We start from the raw sequence: 23183 nt of genomic DNA, 5'->3' as shown, positions 1-23183 counted from the left end.
CAAAAGTCAAGAAATTTTACAGGGGATTTTCCTCCAAAATAGAGAAAGCAAGTGCAAGAATGCGGATAGTTAAGGATGAAAAGGACAAAAGGGGGAGGACTACACTGGGGTAGCACTAACATTTCATTTTGTTTAGCCATTTGGCGAAAGTCAAAATATTTTTTTTTAGTCAAATCAGTTTATCTATAGCCAAAATGGCTAAAGTCAAATTTTTTCATTTAGCCAAATGAATCGGTTTATAGCCAAAATTTTAAATTTTTGAAATATAGTGGTAAAAACATTTTAGTCAATTTATCTATGTCAACAGGTCTATACACTGTTCCCTGAACATTTTTGTAAGGCATTGAGATAAAGAACCATGCCTAAATCACTGTATGATTAAAAAAAATATTTTTTTTTGTATTTTTTTTACATGATCAAAACAATTGTTCAAATTGTTTTTAATCATACAGCATCTATACAGTTATCAATTTAATAAGAAACATTTTACAGTTTTCTGAAATCCCCTGAACGCTATGTTACTTTTGTTTTTTACGCTTGGCTGGTTATGTTTGTGTGTACGTGTGACGGCTTCCATGGCGTACCAGGCGAAAATCGTGTCCTAGAATCACTCAGAATCACCGCCGCGCAGCGGGTTAATGTTTTTAAATTGGGTATGCTCAAGAGGTGCGAAAGTGCAGAACCGCCGGCCTAGGCCTACAAAATTATGTACAACAACGCAACGGTATATCGTATGCTAAAAATATTGAGGAAAATTCCTAGCAAACGAACACTCGTATCGTTGTTAAAAGTAAGATAATATAGGCCAAAGCACAGAGTACACGTCTTTCCATCCCTCAAGGCTGCGCCGAAGCGTTTCTGTCAGGGCGAGAAACGTATCCGATTATTATTTATTTACACAACAACACAGAAGCCGGCGGCCGGCCCCGCTCAGATGCACGTGTGTGTTTAATTAGCTAAATCCCCTCTACCATTTCCCGCATGTTGTTTTGTTTACACTACTGACGCACGAGGGAAGTTTATTAAGGCTAAAATATGAAACTACATTAAATTGGAAGACTCTAAAATGCATAACGCATACATTTTTGATTTCGATAAGATTAAGACGTCATCCATCGAAGATACTATAATGTTTCTTTTTAATCTGAAAAGTACACCTCTATCGGAAAAATAGACAATCCCGGTAATTAGCCGACCGTCGGCTACGTAGTCGATCGTTTGTGCAGCGCACAACACGTGATAGTTTGGGTAGACTTCATCATCCATGTGTCGTGTAACGTCTGTCTCTCTGTGCAGTCTACCTCTGCTATCCATCTTTTTGAAATAACAAAGAGACGCCTGGTAAAACGAAACAAGTTTACGAAAAATGGAGCTTGAAGTAAACAACGTGATAACGAACAAAATAAATGCTTGGAGATCGACAAATGGACCTTTTAGTTGGACTTTATGCTTTCGCCAAAATGATTATTTAATTATCTATTTTATCATATGTCATCGCCAAAATGGCTAAAGTAGCCGTTTTATTTTTCGCCAATCTAGAAACGTTTTCGCCCATGGCGACTTGGCGATCGGCCAGTGCGAGCCTAGCTACAGAAGAAAAGTTTGTTTTAGGTCTAGATGACTTGGTAGGATTGGCCAAAATTTCATGAACTAAGGTTATTCTTATTATAAATGCATCACAATTCTATATTGTATGGTAAATTTGCTTTTTTTTTTCGCTTTTTTTTTAATCTCAGGTGGTCTTCATTTACTCATCAGACAGTGGAAAATTCAATTCTGTTTGATATTTTTTTTTCCATGTATTGTTTTTGTTAATAAAAATAATGTTATTTTTAATTATTACAGTAAAATGTTATTCTTATGCTGTATATCTATAATTGTGTTATATTGTCTCAATGTATCAATCCTGATATGGGTACCTTTGATCGCTGTTGGATGATTGCTACTTCTCTACATTTGGTTATACAGTAGATTACTGAAAATGAACATTTTTCCAATAATAACATCAGAAGCGTGCAACGCAGCGGCCCCTGGTTCGGCACTCCTAAGGGGCCCCTCCAACGCTCAGCCTATATTTGCTTTGTGTAAGTAATTTGTCTTATTTGTGTATGTATTGTCCTGTCATTGTCATGTTTTTATTGTCATTGTTCAGAAGGATAAACATAAAAACGAGCATTGCTCTTTTGGTTTTTTTCTCTTTCATTTTTGCATTATGTTATCGATTTATCACATCATATATTCTTATACAATTTGCTGAAATTGGGCAGTTGCACTGAGACTGCTCATGCTCTGCCCCTGGGTTTAACCAGTAAGCGCTCATAGCCGTTGAGCACTCATAGCCACTGAATAACATTCTCATTTAGCACCTACCTGTTCTACAGGTGAATGTTCCTGTTGTACTTTACTCTGAGATAAAGATTCAGAAATGAGTTTCGCAACTTCACTATTATCAGGATCTTTCTCACGACCAATAAGAATTCTTTAAATAAAAATAAAAATTGTTTTTATCTCTGAGTTCAAGATGTTATTTATCAAAAAATAAACACAAATATCTTTATCCATAAAGTTCTAAATCAATCCCTTAGAGAGTGGACACTAGTTCATTTTTAGGTTCATTTTATTCACTTCAATACCTATTAAATAAATAAATCAAGAGATCAAGTTTCGTGCCCCAGGAACCAAGTGACCTGATTCAGCATTTTGCCAATACAATCATAATAAAAGTAAAACCCATTGAGGTATTAATTTAGATTGACTATAGTGCTTCTATCTAATTTGACCTACTGTCCCATCAAATGATTCACCATGGACCACAGTAAAACCTCAAAAAGACCTGGTTACAACTTGTTACTTTTTGTAGATGTGAAAAAGGTTTTACTGTAGCAAGGCAACTTACTTTACATGTCCAGATGTATTTTTAAGTACTTGTGCAGCATAACTCTGTGTTACTCCTACAAGGCTCTTTCCATCAACCTCTATTATCTGGTCGCTTACATTAATCCTATAAAATCAATTAATAATAATAATAATATTACTTTTTAAACACTCCTCTGCTTTGTCTAAATTCAATTATTAACCTGTGTTGTTTCTATCTCTTATTCAATGTCAACAGATTGCAACATACTCTCATTTTTTTTTTTATCACACTCCATATTGACATTTTTTTTTATGTGGATATTGGGTGACAAAAAAAAACAATTTAACAAGAAACTGGCGGTTAAATAGTACAAAATTACCAATGGCGTATGTGAAATCAATTATTATTATTGTTATAATTATGTTATTCTGTAACAACAACATATTGAATACAGTTGATGATGATGATGCAACACATACTTTATTTCAGAAAATACGTGTAATAAACAATACAATTAACCAGATGAATGGTAATGCAATCAATTTAGATTAATGATAATTTTATAATTCTACTAGAGAACAGAATGAAAATACTATATATGCAGTTACCGCACACAGAATAATTCAAAATTAACCTCTTGACATTTTTGATTGCTATTTTCGCAAATGCTACTGTATTTTAGTTCAAAGTTCAATTCTAGCCAATGTAGCTTAAGTTAAAATATTTTTGTGTTACAAACGTCTAGGGGCCTAGACGAGCTGTTGTATTTTGAGAATGTCGTAAAGGCCTAAAAAGACCTGAAGATAAAAAGGTCTAGCCTACACTTTGTGTGATTCATGTGTGATTCACATTGAATGAACTTATATATATATTTTTTTGTTATTATTATTTATTACAGAAACTCTATGCAAACATCACTGATCGCTGTGGTACTGATACAGCATTTAGAGTTTGTTTCTGTCATTATAAAGCGCTTTATAAATTTAATTCATTATTATTATTTTGCTTCCAAAGGCATATGATACAGAAGCAATCAGACTAATAAAATTGCTTGGTCATGTTTTATTTTACAATTGTAATGAAATTGGCTGATAATTTAATTTAAAACAGTACAGTAAGCTATTATAGTAATAAATTGATACATATATTGACTGTACCACAATATTCCCTTACAACCTATTAAGGCATTCATTTCTCATTATAGAATACATAGACCACTACTTTTCCGAATGAAAGGAGATGATGAAATTATATTTAAAAGAAATAGTTGGTGATTAACTATGGCAAAGGAATAAAATAAATGGAAAATAATAACGGAATAATATAAAAATTGATTAGGCCAAAATATATAATATATACTCTTTAAACAAATGTAAACAATTCTTTTTTTTTACTTTTGAAAAGTATTACATTTTTAATACGTCATCAACATTGACTTTGAAATAAACTTTACACAAAGTTTGTGTACTTGTGTAGTTTTTTGTGTCCAAAATAGGACGGTGGCGCTTAACAAGTATATATTTTATTGGACCGATTGATATGATAGTGATAATTGTAATATTTTTTTACAATATCTACTATTAAGTATCTTTTTCCCGAAAGTTTTGAATAGTAGAATATTGCGATCAAATTCATGTCAAATTTGTATCCAAATAAAGTTGCTTCTTTCAAATATAGCAGAAAAACAGAAAAAAAATGAGAACAAAAGATGTCAGATTTTGGGTGATTCACATGATAGAATCACTTATTATAAGAAGAGGAAATAAATAGGTACCTTCCATCAGTAGCAGCAGCACCATTCTCTGTTATACCTTTAACAAATATTCCAAGTTTTTCTACCCCTGCATCAGCTCCTACGCCCATTCCAATAATGCTGAGACCTAAACCATTTTTACCTGAAAGTATTAATTTAATAATTTAAAAAATTTAAATTATTACTGGTATCCTCTCGTATAATCCCACCACTCTAGAACACGAATTTGGGCCGACTTTGGTGGGTGGGACTATACCCCGGGAAATCCTGGTTCAGGAAAAAAAAAATTGGTAAGCATTTCTTATAAACCTCATCTGAATTGAATAGAGAGAGGCCTACATTCACACCATACTAGGTCTATACCTTATACTATATTTTCTAGAGGGAGGGAGTTCCATGATTATGATAAATGTTTTCTGAATTTAACAACAAAAAGCGAACATCAAAATCTGAATGGGAAGGAAAAAGGGTACAAATGTTTTGACCTTTTTATCAGCATCAACCCAGACATAAAAAGAACGGTCACTGATAACGAAGACAAACATAATTGTGATTTGTTTGGACATGGTTTGTATGGATCTGTTTCTGTTGCAGAGCGCCAAATATTAAACCGATTATTTAAAAAATGTAACATTTTTATATTGACTGCAATTCTGCTCAAATTTTGCTCCGAAATAACGTTTAAATCAATGGGTGGTCGTTGACAAAAATACAATTACCCAATTGCAATTGGTCCTGACAGTTAATTCAAATTCAATACTGCAGTGTAGTTGACTCAAAGTTAGCAGCTGTCAATTAAATAACTGTTATTTCGTGTTGCAGATAAAAATTGCTCAGTGAACACCGGTTAAATGGCGTTCTAACACTGAATTGAATGGGTATTTTTAACCATTTATTTTGCGCTGCCTTTTAACCAGTTACCACGAAACTGTCCTGTTTCTGCATGGATTTAAAATGGAGTTAATTCATTCACATCGCTTTAAAATGGTTATTTTTATGCAGCAGAAACAGACCTATAATCACATGTTTATCTTATGATGTGAATTGTTATTAAATCTGTCTCCTACTGAACCATGGTTCCATAAACATATAACATGAAAAGAATAGGAAAGTGGACTAACAATCAAATGTACCCTCCAGAGAGAAACAGGTGCTTGAAACTATGTTTATATAATCTTGTAAAACATGGTGATGTTCATTTGTTCAGATATAAATTTCAACATAACCTCAGATCAGGTGAACAATTTGTATGATACACTATATGAAAGTTGTATGGCCCTGCCAAGTCATACAGTAGTTACATCACTTATGGCCCTGCCAAGTCATACAGTAGTTACATCACTTATGGCCCTGCCAAGTCATACAGTAGTTACATCACTTATGGCCCTGCCAAGTCATACAGTAGTTACATCACTTATGGCCCTGCTAAGTCATACAGTAGTTACATCACTTATGGCCCTGCCAAGTCATACAGTAGTTACATCACTTATGGCCCTGCCAAGTCATACAGTAGTTACATCACTTATGGCCCTGCCAAGTCATACAGTAGTTACATCACTTATGGCCCTGCCAAGTCATACAGTAGTTACATCACTTATGGCCCTGCCAAGTCATACAGTAGTTACATCACTTATGGCCCTGCCAAGTCATACAGTAGTTACATCACTTATGGCCCTGCCAAGTCATACAGTAGTTACATCACTTATGGCCCTGCCAAGTCATACAGTAGTTACATCATTTTCTCTGCTATCGCAAGCTTCAATAATTTAATATGGATGTGAAAATTATTTTAAATTTTCTTGTATTATAACCTTACAAATTAATAAATATAATCCAGCCACCATAGTCTAATGAGCCCACGAATCAAAAGCACCATCCAGGAATGACTTATAGTAGTTAAAACAATACATGTATAAATATTAAGATAAAAATCAAACCTTTGAGTAATTGAACTGGAAAAACATTCATACGCTCCACACGCTTTTCCAGTTCGTACTCAGCAGAAGCAGCCACCGGATCAATATCATCATTTCTACGATCGTAGTCTGTATTGGAATATGTGGAAAAAACCTGCAAAAAAAAAGAATAAAATAAAGAGTCTATAATTATGCTTACTTTGGAAATAGGCAGGCATTATGGAAAATCTTTCACAAAAACATCTTGGATCCCATTAACATCCAAGTAACAAGTGTAAATACTTGCACTGATACATTAAATTAAACCCTTCCAGTACAATTCCAATACAATTCCAGTACAATTCCAGTCATTTTGATACCCCATATGTTGTATGTTTGCATTGAATATGTTTTTAGAAACAACCATACAAACGCTCTCTCTATAATAGTATAGGGTAGGTAGTATTCGTAAAGCAGAATTAAAAATACAAAAAGTTTAGACATTTAAATGGTAATGAATTGGAGTGAGTGGTCAAGCCGTTGAACTGTAATCGATATTCATAATATCAGAAACATTTTGAGGGCTCAGTCGCAGAAAATATTTTCTCAGATAAACCGTACTAAAGAACCTAGTACATTTTCCGAGATGAGTATGTTAAGCACCACTTTAAAAATCTTGTCTAAGAACAGTTTCCTAAATTAATCAAATATTTTCAATTGATGTTATAGTTATCTTTTTCAGTTTCAAAGATTGTAGAACTTTGAAACAAAACAGGGACAACATTAGGACCCAACAGAGTTTCACCTTAAGTAGGTTGTCCTCTTAATAGAGTTGGCTAGAGTGTTAAAAGATAAATTTCTTCTTGGTCATTTCACCTAGCAGTTGGCTCAGTAGACTTTAACTGTCAAACAGAAAGATATCACTGTTTCAGGGTTTAATTTATTGGTTTACTAAAGATATGGACATTATTCAGTCTGGACCTTAATAATATACTATTTGAAAATAACTAATCTGGTTACAAATACAGCTGTCGGAATGGTACCCGTTGAAACATGCAATGGACTTCAGAATCACACAGCATCCTGCAATGGCTTGGCACATCATGTATGAGAAAAAACCACTGTCAGTCAAAATGTTAAGGTGACCCTTAATAGGGTTGGTCAGAGTGTTAAAACATACCACGAAAGTGTCAAAGCGTCAGAAAATTTTTGAAAAAATAGATGCTTACACACTGTTTAATAGGCTAGAGCAACTGTTTCTATCACATTTAATAACAAATATTACATAATGTAAATTTAAATAAATCCTTCCTAAATACTGTACGGATCTTTTTCGACGAATTAATAATAAACTTTGATCGAAAAACACTTCAAACGAAAAGAACTTTTGATCACGCGGTACCCCAAAAATGCTTCTGATATGGTGTGTGTACTGCGTTGTGGTGGTCTGTTAACCCCAGATATATACCCTACAGCCGGGTGAATAACTCAATGTAGTTTAGTTATTTAGTATATAATGGTTGCACTGATCGCTGTGTCTATAACACAAAATCAATAAAATGCCAAATACGCCACACACTTTCGGCCATATGTACATACAAGAAATTGTATTGTTATTTTATTCAATCAAAACCAACAGCAATAATTACTGCCACTAACAGGTTTGAAACATAAAACAATACAACATCATTCAAAAACAGTTAACTATAAAATACAGATATAAATATATAAAAACATGAATCATGTTTATTTTATGCCTATGAAATAATAAAAGAACACCATGTTTCTTGTTTATTTTAATCGTTTATACATTACTACATACCATTATTATATAAAAAACCTTTGTACGCGAAAAAAAAAATTCATGATATTGTACACTCCACTTTGTACAGGGGCGTAAATAAGAATACCACTATAAACATGTGCACACACGGCGGACCAGGGCGGTCGTTAACAGAAATGGCCCGGGATATTATTCTGATGACGTCAGCATTCACACGCACAGTTCGAGCTAGACAATGTGACGCTGGTGTAGTAGGAGTGTGTGTGTTTTAAAAATAACTCAGTTGTGTGTGTTTTCTGAAAATTTTAAATTGTGTTTTCTTTTTAAACTCTTGAATTCATAAATAGTAATTAAAATATTAGCTCTTTCACTATGTAGGCCTATTTACACAACAATAATGCTAACCCTAGCTCTAGGCCTACTCTAGTCTCTCCTTAATTAAAAGAGTCAGGTGTGTCGAACCTACGTCTAGCTAGCCACTATATTCACCCCCACCCCCCACCCCACCCCTCCTAGATCCGCCACTGTACTGTCCCTTGTTTGTTTCATGAGAAGGTGTCTAAATAGGATATGTTCCAAAGGTTGGATTCTACTATAATATACATAAAACAAACATGAGAAACATGGGCTTTACGCAGTGATACATCTGAATTTATTATTCCATCCAATTTATTTACTATTTCACATTATTTATTGATCTGACATTTCATTACTGGTTAAAATAAAAAGAAATAGAAAACAACTTCATGTTTTTAACATTTTGGTTTTAAATATTTCCAAAATAACCACACCTTTTGAAAAAAAAAAACCTACTTCAAAATAAATTCCATTTCATTATGTTTCCCTGTTGACACTTGGACCCCATTTACACTTCATCAACGATTTTTTAGCCAAGCCGGCTTTCTTTTTAGCCCGCAATGTGTTTACACTTACCCAAAAAGCCGGCCTCGGGCCCCTAATATTGTGTTTACACTTGCTCTCGCGGAAGAGTGCTCGATGATACGATTACGCTACATTCACGTCATATCCGCTCATGTGCGCCCACCAACCGTCTTAAAAAGTTAATATTATTAAACGTTGTCGATCTACACTAGGCCTAGGCCTATCGAAATTTAGCAAAAAAGAATCAAATGTTAACATAGCGTTTTCAGGAGATTTCAGGACACCATGCGGCGCCTATGCTTATACACTATGGTGTTTTTTTTTTCGTTTCTGTTGGTTACACTTCGTTGCACGGCATTGTTTGTCATCGATCGAAGATGTCTTCCGTTTCGTGTATACATCTTCACCAATTTAATTTCAATGAAGAATTCCCATTCATCAGCAATAAGTTTTGTAAACTTTAAACTATGGTTGAGGCAGAACTCTAGTCTAGTCTAGTCTACTCTAGACTAGGCTCAAAATTGAGCCGGCTCGGTTGTTCCCAGAGTGTTTACACTTGTGCACTTTTGGCTCAGAGTCGGCCTCGGGCTCGCTAAAAGCTGAAGTGTAAATGGGGTCTTATTTTTGGTCCAGCACTGCTTACATTGAATGAGAATCATAAGTGACTAATTTTTGTGAAAAAGTTTGTGAATAATTTGTGAACTGTGCGCAATGCATGTCTACACAATACACAACATAGGCGATCATAATTTGCGCATGGTGAGTTTCTGAATGGATACGCGCATATGTTGCCCATGTAGACCAAGTGACCTATCAGACATAACAATGTGAATCATGTATTCACAAAAGGCGTAACTTTTTTGTAACATGTGTGACAGTATGTAACATTAAATGGACGCATTTTCACACATTGAAGTGTCAACGAGGCATTGTTATATTAAGAAATAGAAATTCAAACATGAAGTTACCTTTTAACTCTAAATGTGATATTAACATCCTAATGATACATTACAATCTATATTACATTCAATCTATTGAACTTTGAAATGTGACACTACTGATATTTATAACTAATTTAATCATTGGTCAGATGTATACTACATGACTTAATTTTACTTACTGTATACTAAAGTGCATTTGTGAATATGTACTTGCAACACACAACTACCCTATAATTATAAGCCACAATTTGTGGTACACAAACAAAACTTTTTAAACAATAATATGTTTGCATAGGCCTAGCTTAGGTAAGAACTAGCCCTACTTAACTTGAAATCTGAATGCAACTATGTATAGCAATTTAACATGAATTTTGACATCATATGACTCAATAAAAACAAAATATACATACCATTACAAACCCCACTTTAAAAAGGAGAGGTTATACATTTGTACTATAGCTTTAGATTACTTAACAACAACCAGTAATGAACTAAAAAAAAAACCCAATGTAAAAATAAATATTTACACTGTCCAAGTAACCACTCCAGTCTTATCATGAGGGTGCGTTTTTAAAATTTGAGGTTCCAGAGATGTTCCTGGATAAATCGTTTTAATTTTAATGGATGTCCGTCCATCTGGATTTAGTAAGCTTCAGAGGCTGGAGTTGACCATGAAAATTTGTAGGACACACAGCGGAGAAATTCTATCATCATGTTACTTTAGTGCAAACTTTAAAATGTTACTCTGTCCCATTCATTTTTCATTAACAACTGACTACATTTGAGAATGTTTTGGTTCTCTGGTTGCAGCAACATGCTCCAGGCGCTTAAAAATGTTACAAACTTAAAGGTTCATTCAATAGATGCAGTTATTATCTTCTTTTCTAATTGAAGGTTTGCCAATATTACTATCATCTTCTAACTTCTTTGTTCTAAAGCAATAGGGAGCCTACAGTGTTTTAAAAGTAGCATGGTATTAGGTATGTGAAGATGCAAACAGCATGTAGATTATTTTATGGGTCTACTCTACTTGTTGTAATGGAATAATCTCGTTTGGCTCAGGTTTGGATTTTCGATTATGCGAAGACTTCGATTTAATGTTTGAATGTTTAGTTGTTCTTGTTCGATAGTTAGACGCAGGTTCATGTACAAATCTCGCCAAACAGGGCATAAACTTGACGCAACACCACATTTTCAACATATTCTGTTTGAAATTTTTTCCAATGAATGTGTACAATACAGGATTCACTATACTGTGAGAGAACAACATGCCAACAACCACTGCATGAACATCTGACTTAAGATCTGTAAAAGTTATAGCGATATAAAATGGTGAAAAGAGTATTATGAATGATAAAACTATAGAAATAGCAAGAATAAGCACACGCTTTGATGTTCTCCGTGTTGTGTTGTTTTGTCCAATCTGCTGTGATGAAGCCATGGCATACACAATCAGAACATAACAGAGGATAATTGCAATCAACGGTACTGCATAGTTCAGAGAAAACATGTAATACTTATAGTATTCATCGAATTGTTCAATTTGACAATAATTAATACCATCCACCAGCAGAATGTGTGTATGTACCCACATTGGTATGGAAACTAATCCTGAAACTATGAAAGTTAGAAAACAAACATATTTTGCAGCTTTTTTTGTACGGTAAACCTTTGACGAAATACAATGCACGATGGCGATATATCTATCAAGGCTTAGAAGAACGATAACATAAACTATGTTTAAATTTTTCCACAATTCCAAGCCATGATAAATCACACAAAAAGTTTCCGAAGGGCTAAAACATTTAAATGTTCTCCAAACATTGTTACCAAAAAAGAATACACCATTTATACAGTCCAGTACAGCCAGGTTGAAAATGAAAATATTTGGTATATTTTGCAAGTTTTTAAATTGTAAAATCATTACAATGATTAGTAGATTGAAAGCAATTGCAATAATAGATGCTGTATATTTAAAAACCAAGTGGGCATCAACCACAGGACAGTCCACTGTTGAATTCTCAGCACCCATTTTAATATACTGTCGCACTATTAAAGTATATAATTCAGCAAACTTCACAGACTTCCTCTACGAAGTAACAACTTGTTCTGTTTCTGTTGAGTTGTCCTTTTGTATTTATACATTAAGCAATATAATCTCTCAACCAATAAGAAACTTTGATCTATGAACCAATCAAATGGTGATTTGATAGTTGTTATTGATAATATTTAAATTACAAATTACAACACTTCAATTAAAACTCTAATACGAAGTATGAAAATCATCAACTTTACACAGAAATGTAATCTAAAATGTGTATTAATAAAGTATTTGTTACTTTAAATGTACATTACATTATAATACTGAGAGCAAGCTAAAAGCAAATATATATATATATATTTTATTTATTTTATTTCATCAAAACCAACAGCAACGGAAGTTGCCACTTAAAGGTATGAAACTGAAAACAGATACAATAAATACTCTATATGAAGCAAACGTGAATAAATAAGTAAATAGTAAAAAATTAGCCTATTGAGCACGATTATTTAAAAAAAAATACAATGAGTCTTAAATGAAGAATAAATATTGAAAAAAATAGCAACATTTACCTCACTTAAATAGTTAGGCAATCGTGTCTGAAACCCCCTTTTTGAGACATTTACTCTATTAAACGGAACATAAAAAGTGGACTTGACTCTAGTTTTACGAGAAGGAGCATATAAACTGAAAAGATAGCAACAGTTGCAACTAAACAGACAATTGACACTCTTATAAAGAAACATTAAATCAGACACACTTCTTCTAAACTGAAGAGGCTCGAGACAATTAATAACATCAAAACGTTTACAAAGAAACCTAACAAACCTATTTTGAACACGTTGAAGCCTTGTGGCATGAATATCAGAAATTGAATTAAAAATAACAGAGGATAATTCTAAATTAGGTATAACAAGCGTTTTGAACAAATATTGTTAAACGTCAACCTCTTAATAAATGTCAGAGAAGAGAGGGCAATTGTTTTTGCATTTAGTATTCTTTTTGTTAATGTACAATATTTTAATAGATCATCGACACAAATTCATGCTTCAATTCTTAAATAAACTGACAACAACTCTTAAAAACATTAACAAATGAATTGCTATCATACATTTTAACAACTTTAAAAAAACATTTTAATACTGCAATGCAATAAAAAATGTTCCTGTTCCTTATTTATAAGAATTTTTAATTGGTTTTATGTCATTAAAAAAAAAGAAACAGATGCTGCTTGAAAATCAGGGGAGGAAGCATATTTTTGTTGCCTAATAAAATAACAAAAAAACAAAAACAAAAAAAATTCTAACCGGTTATCAGTAAACCTTTTTTGTATTAAAGTTGTTGTCAAACTAATGTGGCAGTAATGACCTATTGAGGGTGACAATAAATGTTTTTGGTACATATTCTGCAAAACACTATAAATAAACATAGGGTATGTTCAGACTTGGTACAATGTGTGTTAAGTATGGAAACTAATCCTGAAGCTATAAAAGTTAGAAAACAAACACATTTTGCACTTTTTTTGTAGGATAGAGCATCAGCCAGAATAGGACAATTCTCAGTACAGTCAACTCTCCCAATACCGGACTCTCCCAAAACCGGAATTCACGAAAAACCGGACTTTTTTGGAGGGCCCAATTTGTCCCTATTCTAAATGTACTGTAATTTATTATGAAAACCGGAATACCCAATTCCGGAATCCGGACAAATTATGAAGTACAAAACACGAAAATTAGCGTCTGAAAACCGGACTGACAGTTAAAAAACTCCAAATATTTACGAAAACAACGCAACATCGTCGTCGCTGACTCGGATTCAATACATTCACAATGTACAAAAGCTTTTAACCATACCCTGACCATGCATGAAGTGCACGACGTTTCGCGGTACGATCAAATAATGTTGCCATGGAGCACTACACTGTGATTGACAGGTCAGTTCATTGTTAACCCACGAGGCGGCAATTGCTTTGTTGCGTATCGAACTGCGGTGAGCTTTTTCACATCGAAGCGCTATCTATTGTTTTTAGCAGGGAGTTGTTAACAACTCCCTGTTTTTTAGCATATGAATTGTTTTTTAATAAAGTTCAATTTACATTCCACTTTGTGTCTTTGTTTTGTTTAAATTATTGTTAAATTCACAATTGCAATAGGACTTTAAAAAGGAATGTTTCACTAAAAATGTGCATCATTATAAATTTGGAAATCATTATGGCAAAACGTAAACGGAATGAACTTGACTTAACTAGTGTTAATAAACTTTGAAATGTTACCAATTAATTATTGTGTCATTATTGCTTGGCTCGTTTATTGCTATCAAATTACGTCAAAATAAAGGAGCTTAAAAAACATGTGGTCTAGGTGTGGGCGTTTTTATTTGGTTATGACACCTCTGCACATGCGCATCAATCAAAGCCCTTATCACCCCCACCACACTGCACCATGCTGCTGCTGCTGCTAGCTAGCTCACGAAAAACAATAAACAGACCGAAATTATGTTCACCGTACGTACGTACGTAGGCCTTTTTGCCGTTAAAAACACATTGAGAAACAATAATTTACTATTGTAACATGTTTTATTGGTACAGTAAATAATGTAACTTTTAAAAAAGGTAAATTGAATTAGCTTAATATTAATAAAGTAGGCCAGGCCTATCAGTATTTATTTAATTAAAACTAGATTGATACAATCATAGCCTAGGCCTTCCCTACGCTAGGAGATCGTACCGGGCAGCATTCGGACCGGTGATTCAAAGCATTTTCAGTGACAACGTGATGACTTTAAAAATGTTTTCAGGAAACCGGACTTTCGAAAAACCGGAAAATATATGCCCGCCCAAGGGTGTCCGGTATTGGGAGAGTTGACTGTACTACTATTAAATATCAGCCACGTTATACTGTACACTGAGTGACACACTATACTGAGTATTCAACAATAAATAAAACCTAGACCTTTCCTGCAAAGTAATACATTTGGTTCTGATTCTGTTCAGTTGTCCCATTGTGTTTTATAGAGCAATACAATTTCTCAACCGATCAAAAACAATGAACCAATCAAAGACACTTGAATGAACCAATCAAAGACACTTGAATGAACCAATCAAAGACACTTGAATGAACCAATCAAATGTTGACTTGCTAGTTTGCTAAAATTCAATACAGAAGAATTAAAGATGTATTGTCCCCCAAAAACATGAAAAATGAAGATTAATTAGACTTTGAATAGGTTATTTTGTAGTTTTAATAAAGTTAATCACTTCCGTAGAAAAAAAACTAAAAAAAATTACGTTTTCACTTATAAAATAACATAATAAATGGTTAAATTCAACCAAATATCCATTGGCTGGCAGCCAATTTGACCATTTTTTAATCCAATTTTTGGTCGAAGTCAATAACTATTATGTGACATTAAAATGGCATATTCAACAACAAAAACATTATTTTTCAGGGGGACAATACATCTTTAATACAATTATAAATTAATGCTAAAATTAAATGTAATTTAACCCAATATGAAAAACTGACAGTTCTGTTTTTCTGTCAGTTTTTCTTTCTTTCTTTCCATCAAAAACTCAGTATGTCTGGACCCAATTCCAATTTATGTGGTGTTCACATAGAATTAGCATCATTGGTAATGGTAGAAATAGCATTTTTAGCAAGTAATCTGGTTTTAACATTTTGTTTTTAAATATCACATCAAGCAAACATTGTTTTGTTATTCAGAATAATAATTTCATTCATGTGGTTATGTATGAATTATATTAATTATACAAATATTGAATGTTTATTAGTGGAATGGTACAAATAATGGCATGAGGTGAATGATGAAAGGTTATATTTCTATGAGGCAACAGCTTCCAACGATTCCACATCTTGTATAGCATTGTTCTCATTAATCAAAATCATATAAACGATCAAAAATTTAAATGCTTTTTTGGTCTAAATAATAAGTATGTATCTCTCTCTCCGTAATTCCTCCGCGACATGATCAATTTTCAATTTTTGTAGTTATTAATTTAAAAATAGGTGGCGTTGTTGTATTTCATATTAAGAATCACAGTAGCTGTCTTGAAAAATGTTTTCCCGTATGAAAAAAAAATAGATTGTTTTAACAATTTTCTATAGTGCGTACTATTGCACATCATGTGACCAACAATCGTCCAATCAAATATCATGAATTTATTTAAGTGTTAAATACAGTATAATAAAGAAATAGGATTTCAAACATGAAGTTTAAAATTGTTCAAATGTGATATTTACATACTAATGATACATTACAATCTATATTGCATTACAATCTATTGAACTTTGAAATGTGACACTACTGATATTTGATAATGTAATACTTTACTTTAAAGTAGCTTGTGTAAGGGAGCAAGTTCGTTAGTCAGATGTTTACCTTACATAACTTAATGTTACTTTACTTTATTATACTAATTTATGAATACTTCCAATGAACAAGTATCCTATAGTTACAGAAGCCACAACAACTTAGTTGAGACACTTAAATTTATAGAGTGATAATATCGGACTAGCATGTGATAGGCATCTGTTCGATGTTATCTGTACCATACTAATTGCATCCTTAGGCAAGATGCTTTACTCCCATTGCCTCATCCTTTGGATGGGATGTATAGCTGTTGGTCCTTTGTACTTAACAGTGCACGTTAAAGAACTTGGTACACTATTCGAAAAGAGTAGGGGATTGTCTCCCTGTGTGCTGATCTGGTAGGCGCTGCACTGCTGGCTGCCGTGGGTCCCTGAATCCCTGAAGGGCCTAATCCAAATTTCCTCAGTTTCCAGTTAAGCTTGAGAACCAGAATAATACATTTTACATTACAGAGACATATAAAAGGAGCCCTTCACACTATGAGTTAGGCTGGCCTGGTACAGTACAACTTATCTGTATTATTCAAGCCTTGTGTCCTGACCTAATTTGAGTAGGTCAAGAGTAGGGCCTAAGCACTTTATGTTAGCTCATCGAGCTGACCAAGAGAAATAATAAAATGTGGCAGGCCTACAGGAAGGTTAATACTTAATGGCGTCATTACATTTCGTGAGTTTGCCTATTAAATTTCTTATAGCAGTATCCATCTCAAACTTCCAGTTATCATGCAATTACCAACCTGATTTAAAAATGCATTGCATTATAAGTCAACCCAAAATTGTACTAGACAATCCAATAATTTTGAGGCAACTTGAGAACAGGCTTTGGGTCCAGACCACAAAGAAAAATATTTACACTGTCCAATTAGTTATAATCAATCACTCTCTTCACAGGTACCACTGAGTTTACAAAACTTGAACTTCCAGGAATGACAGTCCTCTGAATATAATAGTCCAATTTCTTGGAAGCAAAAACAGGACAATTTTGCTGGTTAAAAGGCAACACAAAATGATTTGACAGCTGCTGACCTCGAGTCAACTACACTGCAGTAATGTTTGAATTAACCACCGGACAAAATGCATTTTGGGTAAGTCTAACAATTTTTGTCAACGATCACCCACTGATTTAAACGGTTATTTTGGAGCAAAAATTTAGCAGAAATGCAGTCAATATAAAAACTAGACATGAAACTCGTCACTTTGACGAGTTAGTTATCCGCACGACAAACGCCACGTGCACGTCATACGTTGGGATATTGCACACAGATAAAGATTATGGCATTATGACATGAACTGAAGAATATGATATGTTGTTATTGCTGAATTCTGTTATTTTGTGTCATATAGTATACACAGTATAATCTGTATACATATCACATACAGTGTAGAATAGGTGAAATTACGGGACCCGCTATTTATTGCAATTTTTAACATGTTGACGGTTTTAAAATGAAACGCGAAGGTAGCAATTTCGGAAGTAAATTATCTCGGCAACAACAACATATTAACGTGTAGAAGAAATTTTAATACGTGAAATAATGCGCGCCCTTTTAAATGTAATGAACTATGACGCAAAATATGAAAATACGACTTTTTTTATTTAACTGGCCATATGATGACGTCACAACATCCGATTGGCGAAAAGTTTACATGATTTCGTATCTACAATCCAATAGCTTCCAGAAAACGTTTTAATCGTGATTATCACATTTTATTCTTACGAGCTATTACAGATTAAAATTTACTGTAAAGATGAAATTAATGACCCACGTAATTAAAATTTTTAGGCATGATGACGTTATAAAAATTAAAATATTTTTATCTCATGCTAAAGAAAGTTGATTGACCTAGACAATATATAAATGTAGGAGAAAAAGGAATACAGATAAGCGTGATGCGCTCCATTGAATGTGATGAGCAATAACGAAACAGACAAAAATCCTATATTTTACATTCGTGTGGCCATACGATTACGTCACAATGTTTTTTTAGCCTTATCGATGCATGATCCGATATCTGCAACTCATCAACTTCTAGATTTTGTAATAAAAATAAACGGTTCACGGTTTACTTTAGAAACTATGACTGTTTAAAAAAAGACATTATTTTGATGATTTTTTAAGCTTTTTCATAAAAAACGCGCACGAATTGTCTAATTCAACGTGTTCGTATGGCGTTATTTAAACTGGAAAAGGTCTAAATTTTTTTCAAAATTACTAGGAAAGGCTTGAAAAATATAATTCAAGAGAAAAAAATATGTTTTTAACGCTACGTGCGTACCGCGCGCGTAAAAAATTGCGCGCCTGTGGGAATTTTTGACATGCTCAAAATGACATGAAACGTGTAAAAAGTTGATTAGAAATTAATTTTGCGCATTTTGAAATTTTAAATGCGCATGCGCGCGTAACTTCTTGTGAAACATGCCATTTTTAATCCGTAGAAAGTTTGCCCCTGATATGACTTGAATTTTGTCAAAGTGTCAATACTAAATGACTTTTGGTTTTTAATCTATGTTCAATCATTGAAATTCATAAAATTGCGCGTAAGTCACGTTGCGCAACTATGACGTCATTCAAAAATAGGAGGTGCACAACTTCACGTAAATGCCCATATGCTGTCAAAGTTATGAAATGTTATGTTTACACATTTTAGAGAAACGCGATCCACAAAAAGGAAGGATGGAAAGAAGAACTAGACATGTAACTCGTCACTTTGACGAGTTAGTTATCCGCACGACAAACGCCACGTGCACGTCATACGTTGGAATATTCCACACGGAAAAAGATTATGGCATTATGACCTGAACTGATGAATATGATATGTTGTTAGTGCTGAATTCTGTCAATTTTGTGTCATATAGTATATAGTACAAACAGTAAATCTGTATACATATTACATACAGTGTAAAATAGGTGAAATTACGGGACCCCCCGTTTATTCCTATTTTTAACATGGCGACGGTATCAAAATGAAACACTAAGATAGCAATTTCGGATGAATATTATCTCAGTAACAACATATTAACATGTAGAAGAAATTTGAATACGTAAAATATAGATGCGCGCTCTTTTAAATGTGATGAACTATGACGCAAAAGATGAAAATACGACTTTTTTTATTCAACTGGCCATATGATGACGTCACAACGTCGGATTGGAAAAATGTTGACATGAATTTGTATTTACAATACAATAGCTTCCAGAAAACGTTTTAATCATGATTACCGCTTTTTATTCTGACGAGCTATAACAGATTGAAAGTTACTGTAAAGATGAAAATAAGTGACCCACGTTATTTACATTTTTAGACATGATGACGTCAAAAAAATTAAAATATTTTTAACCCATGCGAAAGGTAGTTGATTGACCTAGAAAATATCAAAATCTGGGTTAAAATGAAAAAAGGATAAGTGGAGATGCGCTCTATTAAATGTGATGCTCTATGACGAAAGATACAAAAATCCTATATTTTATATTCGCATGGCCATACGATGACGTCAAAATGTCCTGTTAGCAATATTGATGCATGATACGATATCTACAACTCATCATCTTCCAGAATACGTAATAAAAATAACTTTTACCGTTTAGTTTAGAAACTAAGACTGTTTTAAAAAAGGTATAATTTTGACAAATTTTAAGGAATTTTTTAACTTTTTCATCAAAAACGTACGTAAATTATCCAATTCGACGTGCTCGTATGACGTTAATTTTAAGTCGAAATTGTTTAAAAGTTGGTAAAAGTACTTGAAATGGCTGGAAAAACATAAATCACGAGAAAAAAATTGTTTTCAACGCTACGTGCGCACAGCGTGCGTAAAAATATGCGCTCGTGTGGGAATTTTTTACATGCTCAAAATGACATAAAACGCGTAGAAAGTTGATTAGAAATTGATTTTTCGCATTTTGAAATTTTAAACGCGCGTGCGCGCGTAACTTCGTGTGAAACATGCCATTTTTTTCCCACAGTCAGTTAGTGCAAGATATAACTTAAAGTTTTTCTAAGTTTCAAATTAAAATGTTATATGGTTTTCGATCTATGTTAAATACGCGAAATTCATAAAAACGCGCGTAAGTCACGTTTCGCAACTCTGACGTCATTCACAATAGCAGGTGCACAACTTCACGTGAATGCCCACATGTTGACAAAGTTATAAAATGTTATGTTTACACGTTTTTGAGTTACACGTGACACAAAAATGACAGAAAGAAAGAAGAATACAGAAAAAAAAAAGATGATAAAAAAGGACAGTTACAAGGAGTTATCCGCTGAATGCGGATAACTAATAATACAGAAAAAAACTGTTGATCTCATACAATAACAAGGAGTTATCCGCTTGGTATACCAAGCGGATAACTAATTACATTTTTGAAATAATTGGTGTGTTCGGCGCTATGCCGCAGAAACAGAGCCTCAGAGGCCAGAGTTGACCCAACAAATTTGCAGTGCACTGTACACACCTGTCTCTTGGGACTGTGTAGTAACCTTTCAGATGATTCAGGATTTATTGAGAATTATATCATGCTACTTTCATGCAAACTTTAGTGTTTTTCAGAGATGTTCAGTTTTCCTATATACTGCTTTAGGATGTTTCTGGTGCCTGCAGCGTGTTCTGGTATCAATAATTTCACAACACAACAACAAATGAGACATTACTATAAAGTTCTCATTAAAAAGATGCAGTTATTATCATCTCTTTCCCAAATGGACATGGTTTAATTGCGAATATCTTTATAATCTGTCTGAATCATTGGGATCTACGTTCTAGTCCAATTGATGCAATACAATGCTTTAAAAGTAGCATAGTATAAAGTATAGTAAAGATGTGAGCAAAAATAGATCTTATCTTGAAGGGTTTATTGTACTTGCTGTAATGGAACAGTCTCGGGCTTGCTTTTTATAAAGTCACGATCGTGTGAAGATTTAGAATTAATGGTTGAAAGTTTAGTTGTTCTTGTTTGAAAAGTAGACGCAGGTTCATGTACAAATCTCGCCAAACATGGCATAAACTTGACGCAACACCAACTTTTCAACAGATTCTGTTTAAAATTTTGTCCAATGAACGTGTACAAGACCGGATTTATTACACTGTGCGAGAACATCATGCCAACACAAAATGCATGAGCCTCCGACTGAATATCTGTAAAAGTTACAGCGATATAAAATGGTGAAAAGAGTATTACGAATGATAAAACTATAGAAATAGCAAGAATGAGCACACGCTTTGATGTTCTCCGTGTTGTGTTGTTTTGTTCAATCTGTTGTGCTGAAGCCATGGAATACACAATCACAACATAACAGAGGATAATTGCAATCAGCGGTACTGCATAGTTCAGAGAAAATGAGTAATACTTAAAGTATTCATCAAATTGTCTTATTTGACAATAATTAATACCATCCCATGGCAGAATGTGTGTATGTACCCACATTGGTATGGAAACCAATCCTGAAACTATGAAAGTTAGAAAACAAACATATTTTGCAGCTTCTTTTGTACGGTAAACCTTTGATGAAATACAATGCACGATGGCGATATATCTATCAAGGCTTAGAAGAACGATAACATAAACTATGTTTAAATTTTTCCACAATTCCAAGCCATGATAAATCACACAAAAAGTTTCCGAAGGGCTAAAACATGGAAATGTTCTCCAAACGTTGTTACCAAAATAAAATACACCATTTATACAATCCAGTACAGCCAAGTTGAAAATGAAAATATTTGGTATATTTTGCAAGTTTTTAAATTTTAAAATCATTACAATAATTAGTAGGTTGAAAGCAATTGCAACAATAGATGCTGCATATTTAAACATCAAGTGAGCATCAACCAGTATAGGACAATCTGTTGAATTCTCAGCACTAATAGTAATATTATCAGCCATTTTAATACACTGACACACTAAATAGGTTGAGTATCAATACAATAAACTTCCCAGACCTTCCTCTACAAAGTATTATAACTTGTTCTGCTTCTGCTGAGTTGTCCTTCTGTATTTATACATTAAGCAATATAATCTCTCAACCAATAAGAAACTTTGATTTCTGAACCAATCAAATGGTGATTTGATAGTTGTTATTGATAATATTCAGAAATTTAATCTAAAATATCTACTTATAATTTTAATATAGATTAATACTGAGAGTGAAAGATAAACAGTTATTATGAACCAACAAAAAAACCAATTGACTTTATGTTTTCTTTGAATTTTATCAGTTAATTAATTTTTTTTTTCAAATGTTTAGTTAAGCAGACAATAATGACCTATGACAATATACTGGTATCATTAAGGTGTAATTGATATAGATGCTGCAAAACTCTATTAAATTAAACAAACAGGTTTCCATTTCACATGAAATGATGTAAGAAGCATTTTTTTGGTAGAAGCTGGGATCCACTTGATTTTGGATGTTTCGACCTAGCTGATTACAAATATGACAGATCCCAAGTGAAATTCGGCCATCAAATTCAAAGCCTTTAATTTGAATGATTAAAAAAAATGGCGGCATTTGTTATATCTACCCTATATCTTGGAAACCGCTAGTCACAGATTATTAATTATGGTGTAAAAATGTCCTCTTAATAGTGGTTCTAGCGTACTACGTTTTTAAATGCTTCAAGGACATAATTAATATTTATGTGCAA

The 23183-nt window shown here is 33.4% G+C and overlaps 1 protein-coding gene across 1 annotated transcript in view; it reads right to left on the bottom strand.

Annotated features, from left to right (window-relative positions):
• The window catches only part of LOC140040820 (uncharacterized), a 159407-nt gene that overhangs the window by 77502 nt on the left and 58722 nt on the right, over positions 1-23183 (bottom strand). Inside the window, exons 4-7 of the mRNA XM_072087044.1 lie at positions 6548-6680; positions 4632-4752; positions 2897-3001; positions 2371-2479 (exon numbers count right to left, since the gene is read on the bottom strand). Coding sequence (XP_071943145.1) covers positions 2371-2479; positions 2897-3001; positions 4632-4752; positions 6548-6680 — 468 coding nt within the window. The remainder of the gene's footprint in view (positions 1-2370; positions 2480-2896; positions 3002-4631; positions 4753-6547; positions 6681-23183) is intronic.

Source organism: Antedon mediterranea, chromosome 2 (assembly GCF_964355755.1).
Source record: "Antedon mediterranea chromosome 2, ecAntMedi1.1, whole genome shotgun sequence".
In the NCBI taxonomy this organism is placed as follows: domain Eukaryota; kingdom Metazoa; phylum Echinodermata; class Crinoidea; order Comatulida; family Antedonidae; genus Antedon; species Antedon mediterranea.
The sequence above is the reverse complement of the archived record's forward strand: the minus strand, read 5'-3'. Positions and strand labels throughout refer to the sequence as shown.